Source organism: Pleuronectes platessa, chromosome 17 (genome assembly GCF_947347685.1).
Source record: "Pleuronectes platessa chromosome 17, fPlePla1.1, whole genome shotgun sequence".
NCBI lineage: Eukaryota > Metazoa > Chordata > Actinopteri > Pleuronectiformes > Pleuronectidae > Pleuronectes > Pleuronectes platessa.
The window spans coordinates 22,421,050-22,430,373 of NC_070642.1; the positions used below are offsets into that span (position 1 = coordinate 22,421,050).

At 48.3% G+C, this 9,324-nt stretch overlaps 1 protein-coding gene across 1 annotated transcript; it reads right to left on the reverse strand.

Moving 5' to 3' along the window:
- Positions 1-6,068: 6,068 nt before the first annotated feature.
- Positions 6,069-7,649, reverse strand: insm1a (insulinoma-associated 1a). Its single transcript, XM_053445701.1, has 2 exons — positions 7,196-7,649; positions 6,069-6,985 (listed from the first exon to the last, which is right to left on the reverse strand). The coding sequence occupies exons 1-2, from the start codon at positions 7,647-7,649 to the stop codon at positions 6,069-6,071; spliced, it is 1,371 nt and encodes a 456-aa protein (XP_053301676.1).
- Between the last annotated feature and the right edge of the window lie 1,675 nt (positions 7,650-9,324).

The following is a 9,324-nucleotide window of genomic DNA, read 5'->3' on the forward strand; positions in this document are numbered from 1 at the left end:
CCGTGTTTACCAGTGATTAAAGTCGAGTCGTGGAGTGAAGGTCACTGCGGCTTCGACTTGGAAACAATCAACAAATCTGCATCTCTGCTGTTTAATGATGGAGAAACAAGTGTCTCCACAACACAACACACACAACACACACACTACACTCACACCAAACACACACAACACTACACGCACACAACCCTCACAATACACACTACACAGAGGGCACACTCCTGCCCTACAAATCCAACACTGGACTTTTTAAAATCTTTTAATTTCAAATTATGTGTTTAGTCATTTCATCACTGATTTAACATGAATTATTGTATGAATATTTTTTTTAATCAAGAATCAAGAGTATAAATAACAAACTGTATTTACTCTAAACTTCTGATATAGTTTTTGTGTATTTATCTGATATATTTTCGAGACGTGGATTCACGTCATGACTCTTTTTATTATTTTCTGTTAACATTGATCTTAACTGTTTATTATTATGATTATATTACAGATTATCTGTGGTCATCAGCTTTAATATGACTATAGTTATGATATATGTGTGTGTGTGTCGGTGTTTGTGTGTGTGTGTGTGTGTCCAGCAGCGGAGGGGATCCAGGCTCATTTACATAATTATGCGGCAGCTTCCTGCAGCAGTGAGGGGCGGAGCCATGGTGACCTCTGGTGACCTCTGGTGACCTCTGAATAGAAAGCAGAGAGGGAGCTTCTCCTGCTGAACAGACTTGACGCCCGGATGTGATCACTTGTGATTTGAAAACATCTTGTGACTCTGTTCTTTGGTCATTTTGAATATTCTCGTGAAACTAAGATCTTTATATCTGCTACAAGATTTAACATTAATATTTGAAGATGAGCGAAGCAGCTTTGACTCTCACGTCTGTAAGAGTAACAAGTATCAAGGAATTTAAAATGCTTCTGTGGTGAGTCCGGTGTCGGAGCTGAACTGACGTGTTTGTTTCACGACGTGTTTGTTTCTGCTGATCCAGATTCAGTTTTCCAGCGGCGCTCATTAGAAATTCATTCTGAACAGCTTGTTATTATCTCTGGCCTCTGGATGTGTGAATAGATTTACAAGCATTAGGGCCGGGGCATTGTGTCGGGCATGTGTGGAGGAGGTCCCGGCCCCTTTGTGTTTGCCAGGGCCCTCAAATCAGCTGCCCCCCTTCACCTCCAAAGACACACACACACATACACACACACACACACACACACACACACACACACACACACACACACACACACACCATCCCTCTGCCCCACCCATTACCTCAGCCCTCTGAACAAAAGCAAAGCGAACACACTGATTTTTGGAGAATTACAGAACAGACGTGTTTCAGCAGCTGATGTAAAAAGCTGCTCCACAGTTTCCACCTCAGGTTTGTGTATTTGTGTTTTTTGAACCCGTCACTACACACATCATAATAAAAGATGCACCGATTGAATTGTTCCAGGTTTGCAAGAAGCTCAAAATGCCTCAGATGCCTCAGCTTAGGAACCACAACGCAGGTGTGTGTGAATAAAACACAACTCTCACACAGACGAGTTTCCTGAAGCAATCGACTGGTTCAGTGTAATTCTTACATGCAAGTTATTTTTACACCACAAATCAAACACAGTGATTTTTTTGGAGGTGCTCCAGATAATAAGGATAATAAGATAAACGATGATAGAATCCTCAGAGGTGAAGGTCCCCCCCCCCCCCCCGCCTGCTGCCGGGAGCTAATGAGCTCTCCCTCCGTCAGAGGCTTTCAAGTCAACAAGGCGATTAAGGTTTTACTTGATCCCTGCTGATCGGGGGGGGGGGGGGGGGGGGGGGATGTGTATCACAGCAGCTGGATCCTGGAGAACATCAGCAGACGTCACATCAGTGAACGAGCTGATCCAGAGACAGCTGACTCTTCTCCCTGATATTGAGATCTGATCAGTGACATGTTGGATTTTCATAGTTTCATAGTTTCTCTTCCATGTTGTGAAATATCTGTGGGAACGAGCTGGTGACGTCATGAAGGCCACAGAATAAATCTGAACATCTTTTCATTACCGATGGAAATTCACATTTGTTTAGCAGTAACTCTTAAAACGGGTCAGGTTGAACAATCTGAGCAAAAAAATACAAAACACCAACTTGTCATGAATTCAATAAAAGGTTCAGATTTCAGTTTGGGTCCAGAGACGCTTCAGATCAGATCCCACCTGTGGCTCTTTGCTCCTCCATGTGTTTACTGATCTGTGGATTCCCAGGTCACATGTTGCAGGAATACAAATGACTGAAGAACTAGAGGAGAGCTGTGACGAAGAGGAGCGTGGAGAAGATGAAGAGTAAATTCAACCAACACAACAAAGATGTTTAAGTTCGATCTGCACGGCAATCAGTTTGAATCGTCTGACACCTGCCGGCCTGGAACGAGCCCCAGGTCTGTTTGACTTCACTCTGGCTGCTCTGTCTGCTCTGTTTGCTCTGTTTGCTCTGTCTGCTCTGTCTGCTCTGTCTGCTCTGTCTGCTCTGTTTGCTCTGTCTGCTCTGTCTGCTCTGCCGGCTGCTCTTTGTCTCCTCGGTGTTTCAGTGTGTTGGAGATAAGAGGAGACACGTGCAGCTGAGAGGAAATCAGCTGCGATTCAACTCAACTCAAACAAACGACTCTGGAGGAGAAGAACTGAGACGTTTGTACAATCTCAGTATTTTAATTGTGTGTTAATGAGGATGTTTGTGTTATTTTAATAAATCAGAGACTGGACAGTGTGTTTCTCGTTGTGCACCAGGTGAAGAAGTGAATGATTTACACACAGAGTCATGTGAACATGGATGAGTGATGATTTAATGACCGATGACAAATGGATGAATATTAGAATGAATGGATGCAAGTGGGACGAGTGAATAAACACATGACGGATGTTTTATTAGATGGATTATGAAAAATGATATTTTATGGTTGGATGATGAATGAGTGAGAATCAACAGGTTGGATGGTGTTTTGTTATTATGGATGAATGACAGATGGTTGAATGCATTAATATCTATATGAAGGGATTCCTGCAGCTGAGATCAAACCCACCTGTGTGACCTTTGATCTCTGTAAACAACACACTTCCATCTAAACAACAACAAGGAACTGAAGCTTTAAATCTGACTGTGTTTTTTTGTATCTTTCATGTGTTTGTGCAGATAAACACATTAATCCACACACACAGACACACACAGGGTGTAACCTGACTCCCTGTGCTGAGCCTAACAACATTACAGAGCAGTAGATGTCTGATCAAAATCCACAAATTCAATCTCACTGTGTCGCTTTCACGTCCGATAACAAGTTGTGTGACGCAAACACAAAGTGGAGCCGAGCGGACGATAACATCACTACACAGGAAAGCTTCATATTTACTGTTAAAGTGTGTGTGTGTCTGTGTGTGTGTGTGTGTGTGTGTGTGTGTGTGTGTTTTATCTGCAGCTCTTATCTGCAGTCTGCTCCCCAGCTGGTCTTCACCTGTCAGAGCCACAGGGAGACTGATGGTCGGCCTTTGTGTGCACATAAGTGTGTGTGCGTGTGTGTTTGTGTGTGTGTGTGTTTGTTTGTGTGTGTGTGTAGGTGTTACTCAGGTTGTGGGGACTTGTCTTTGTTATGGAACCAAAAGCAAGTCACATAAAGTAAATTGGTCAAATTTAAGGGGAAGAAATATATTAAGGTTTATTTTGGGTTAAGATGAAAATGGTTTTGGTTTAAGATAAGAGTTATTAAAGGTTACGTTAGGTTAAGGTAAAGTTAGGTTTAGTTTTTAGTTTCTTGTTGACATCTGAGACCAGTGAGGGAGAAGCCTTAAACCAGAGCAAAGATCAAATCCCCTGGGTCGCCCCCTGTTGGCTGGCGGCAGTATAGGTCATAAACCCGGCCTCCTCCATGTTGGCAGATGGGACACGTGTTATAAAAAGTACATTAAAGGTAGTTTTTATCTAACTGATGTTCAAGTGTTCATGTTTCTCATCACTTTGGGGTTTAATCAGTTATTTGATGATATTAAACCAGGCTGAGACGTGATGATTGACAGCTGAGACGGATTCCTGATTGGTCAGGCATGTGTATGGGCGGGACCTCGTCCACAGTGTGACACCTCTGTGAGGTCGACGTCCAGCTGCTGCAGAGCTGCAGTCGTACATCAGAGTTCCACCGAGGCTGAGGAGGAGGAGGAGGCTGAGGAGGAGGAGGAGGAGGAGGAGGAGGAGGCTGAGGAGGAGGAGGAGGAGGAGGAGGCTGAGGAGGAGGAGGAGGCTGAGGAGGAGCAGAAGTGCAGGAATGTCTTTCAGATGCAGAATGTTTTGTATGAGTCGACCTCTGACCTCTGTCACACACGATACACAACTCTGACCTTCACACTGTGCAGAGGTCAGACTCTTCTTCTGCATCTTCTTCACTGTAGAAACACAAACTGCTGCTATTCTCCACAGGTGAAGGAATCTGATCTTTAATTTAACCTAATTTTTCCATAATTTTATAAATTAAATTTAAATTTAAATATTAACAGCTGGTTCTGTGATCATCTGTGAAGAAAGATTATTTATATTGTATATTTTAGATTCCTGTGTTTCTCTGTTCTAAGTTAATCTGCTTCTTGATTCTAAGTAATTTTAAGTTTGTTATTTGTTTCTTCTTCTATTTATATTTCATAGTTTTGATGTCATTGCTCCACATTGTGACCAGGCCTCCCTCCCAATACGTCCTGGTTAAATAGAGGATGAAAATACATAAATACTTAAGCACAAATATCTCAGCTAGCAGCATGTATTGAGATGAATTCTGGTGTTTTCAAAGTAAGTTTTACAGTTTTTAATCCTGAAGGAATGTCTTCAAACTTCATCAACAGCAACATGGAGCTTTTCAGGATTCGTTTCTAAATCATTTCAAACGTGATCTGTATTATTAATGTTGTAAATCATATGTGAGTAACTGTTTATCTGTTTGTGACATCTGCTCGTTACAGAAGAGAAAAGATGGAAAAACAAAATAGTTTCTCAGTTTGGTTTTTTATTCTTTTTTGGACATTTAGCAAAAATACTGCAGAAACATCCAAAGCAGTGTAAGAGCTACGGGCGACAAAGAAAACCAGAACAAAAACAAGAACATAAATAAAAATCATGATTGCATTCAGTTATTATTCAGGAGCGGCTGATTGCTATAATGTCACTTGAACACACGCCGTCCTCACACGTTTCAATATAAGTTAAAATAAGACGTCATGGAAAAAACACAGCACAGGTCTGACGACACAGAGCAATAATTTACACAAATAATTTAATAAATACATAAATAAATAGAGAACAAAGGAGTTGGATAGTCTGTGTGGTGGAGATACAGGAGAACCACATGATGTTCAGCCAGTGACACAGTCAGACGGGTTTAAGGCAGTTTTACAGCAGGAGTCTCTAATCGAAGGCATTCACGGCTACGCTAGTTTCATCTTGTTGTGTTTTCAGGCGACAGCTGCAGATCCTCAGATCCACGAGCTCTAGGTTAAAGCTACTCAGTGATGAGATGAGGTGGTTCCACAGGCCGGCCCCTCTCTTAGGTCTACGAGCTAATAGCACTTGTGCAGAGATGCTAGAAAAATAAATCAACAGTCTAACGATTTAGGTTTTTTAATGTGTGTGATTTGAAAGATCCTTTAAGGTGGTGGGTTATAGGGGGGGGGGGGGGGGGGGGGTTCGAACACACACCCAGTACCTGCTGATGTGTTCTTGAGCAAGGCACTGAACTCCTGCTCGCTGCAGGTGAGCAGCCGACCTCTGACCTTTTTCAAAGTGGGTGCATCGTTTCTCAAGGTCAGGACTTTTTCTGTTTGCTGCAGGAGTTACACTGCAAAAGATACATTTTAATTTCTCCTCAATAAAAGTGGAAATAACAAAATTCCACTTTATTCTTTTATGATTTGAGCTTTTTTTTTTTTTACCATCTTCCCAAAAGATTTGAAAAAACATGAAACTTCAGTGTTAACGGTTCAGAAACCTGATGATTTGAAAGACTGAAGTCAACAAGAGTCCGGACTGGATGCGTGTGGGTCCAGCTCCAGGTCCCGGATCAGCAGGCCGGGCGCAGCGGCACCTGCAGCAGGATCACCTGCCGGTTCTCGGACGGGTGGCACTTGTTGATGTGCCTGGTGAGTCCCGGGGAGCTGTAGAAGATGGCGGGGCAGTATTTGCAGGAGTACACGTGTGAGGAGTGCAGCAGGCGGATGTGTCGCTCCTGCGCGCCGCGGCTGCTGAAGCTCTCCCCGCACACCGGACACATGTGGCCGCTGGAGGAGCTGAGGTTCAGCGGCGCTGCGCTCGGCTCGCAGGCCGCGTCCCCCTCCTCCTCCGCCGGCTTGGCTCCGTGCTGCGACGCCACGTGTTTCCGCAGGTACGCCTGACGTTTGAACTTCTTCCCACAGTGGAGGCAGTCGTACAGTCCCTCCTCGGAGCCGGACTCGGACGGCCCGGGGCTGGGGGTGTCCCTGTCACTCGAGTCCTTCGCCTCCTCCGGTGCTGGTTTACCGGACGCGGGGACCTTGTCGCCCTCCGCTGGGCTCTGCTGTTTCGGTTTGTGCCAGCGCCGGTGCGAGGCCAGGTTGGCCGGGCAGCTGAACACCTTGTCGCACTCCGGACACCGGTACTCGACCCGGATGATCCTGGAGCACTTGTGCTGCGCCAGAGCGAACGGGTCCGCGTACGCCTCCCGGCACAGCTGGCACACGAACTCCCCCAGCGGGGGGTGGTCTCCTCCGGCGGGCGGGGGTCTGAGAGGCTTCTGGTCCACCGGAGCCTCTCTGATCTTCAGCCCGAGAACCGGAGACGTGGTGACATCATCCTCAAAGTGCAGTTTCCGGAAGGCTTTGGTTTTCTTTGACGCAGGTTTGCTTTTGCGCTCGGTGTCGCTGGACGGTCGCTTGGTCCCGGCGGCGGGGTGCGTCCGGGTGGAGGAGGCGGTGGGGTGGGTCCGGGTGGAGGAGACGGTGGGGTGGATCCCGGTGGAGGAGGCGGTGGGCTGCATCCCGGTGGAGGAGGCGGTGGGGTGCGTCCCGGTGGAGGAGGCGGTGGGGTGGGTCCGGATGGAGGAGGCGGTGGGCTGCATCCCGGTGGAGGAGGCGGTGGGGTGCGTCCCGGTGGAGGAGGCGGTGGGGTGCGTCCCGGTGGCGGAGGCGGTGGGGTGCGTCCCGGTGTGGTGCGTCCCGGTGTTGGAGCTGCTGGTGCCGGTTCGGCTGCTGTTGCTGGAGGCGATCTTCAGGTCCACCGGGGCGAAGAGGTGATCCATGGCCGGGGTGGGGAACGACTCCGCGGACACCGGAGATCCGAGGTGGAAGCGACTCTGGAAGTAGGAGCGCTCGTGCTCCTGGCTGACCGGGCGGGTGGGGCTGTACAGCGGCTGGTACACCGCCTCCGGATTCCCGAACTGAACCGGTCTGGCGCCATGCTCCGGGGCTGTGGCCGCCGCCCCGCAGGTGGGCGTCGGCGTCCGTGCGCGCACCGGGACGGAGAAGACCGACGCGCAGGAGGAGGAGGACGGAGGCAGCGATGGAGGCGCGTGAGCAGCCGCCGGCTCCGCGTCCACCTCGTCAGACCGAACCCGGTACGATACCGGGTTGGTTCTCCGGTTCCTCTTCACCAGGAACCCTCGGGGCATGTCGGCGGAGGGAGGAAGGCACTTTGGACGCGGGGAACAAATCCACTTTCAGCTGCGCAGGGACTCGAACATCCGCTGCGTCCCGCGGCTCAGTGTCCTGTGGTCGTGTGTCTCCTCCGGAGGATGCTTCTCCTCAGCATAGCTCAACTCCGCTTTTTAACAGACGTGAGGACATTGTTCCTCGGCCCCTCGCTGCCTCGTCCCCGACCAATCAGGAGGAGCCGCGGTCCCCTGTGGATTTGGAGAGTGGGTGTGGGAGGATGGAGAGGGGGGGCGAGGGAGGGAGGGAGGGGTTGCAGATTGCAAAGCAGATGTACCTGAGGGTTTTATTGTACCCCCCCCCCCCCTCTCTCCCTCTACACACACTCTCTCCTCCTCCTCCTCCTCCTCCTCCTCTCGGGCACACGCCAGGAGCCTCCTGCCTTTACGGTCTGATGACTCTGTATAGAAATCTACACGTGCCTCGGCTTTGTGTGTGTCCTCCGGGTGCGGCCGGGTCCGAGGAGACCTCCGCCCCGCGCCCCGGCCCCAGGACCTGGTGACACCACACCACATACTGGGAGGACCAGTGGGAAATGGAGAGGAACCAGTCTGAGTTCATGTTGAACTGAAAACATAGGAAGTGAAAACTCCTCTTTTAAAACCGGAGTGAATCTCGTTTCAATCTTATTTCACAGTTTGAGTCTTGGGTGCAGATTTTTAGAATTCAAGTTTTCTTTTTACGCACCGGATAAAGAAGATGGAGTCTAACAGTACAAATAACCCAACATCACCCGGACCCCGCAGCTCGCGCGCTGGCGTGACAGTTAACTCCGGACATATGAATCCGTCATTTCACGCATACATAATTAATAGCGAGAGGAGGGTTTCCTGCTTTGCATCACAATGGCAGCGCTTGTGCAAGCTGTAGAGCCGCCGTGATTGGAAAGGAAATTGCACAGTTAAAGAAAGCGGGGGTGTGGATGGTGGGGGTGTGGATAGGGGGGGGGGGGGTGCAGTAGAAGTAGTGGGGGCCCTCAGGAGCAATCTGGCCCCCAGATACTGTCGGCGCGTGCTGTGCGTAATCAGTGCGCTGGTTCCATTTCCAAATGGGGCAAAGCGAGATTAAAAGGAAATAAACCATCAAACCCAGTTCCACCAGTCCGGACTGACCCGTCAGGACCTGGGGGCGCGAGGCATGATGGGAAGTGGGATGTGACCTGCAGCGGGTCTCAGTTCAGAGCAGGTTCCACTGATCAGGTCCCTTTCTCCGGTCAGTGTCCAAACTGAGCTGATCTCTGATCGATAACCAATCAAATGTGATCACACTTCAAACATCGTGATGTTTTAAAATCTGACTCTGGAACAAAACCTCCATCTTTGTTCTTACAAGTCCTTGAAATCGAATTCTTTCAAACTCTTATTTAAGAAAACACAACTCTTTTTTAGGAAAATCAACATTTGCCATAAGACAAAGATTAAAAACTGTCACTTGATCAATAAAAGAGCATAAGAACATATCAAAAATTAATAAAGGATTCACGTTAGCATCAGAAATATCAATACAAGTGTGTAGATGAGGATGTGTGGTGGTTTGTCAGCCACGAGCTGCTTGTGTGTGCGGTTATTTTCCTGACAGACTTCAGCCTCATTAGCATACAGCTGTAGAGTGACAACCCCCCCCCCCTCCATATAA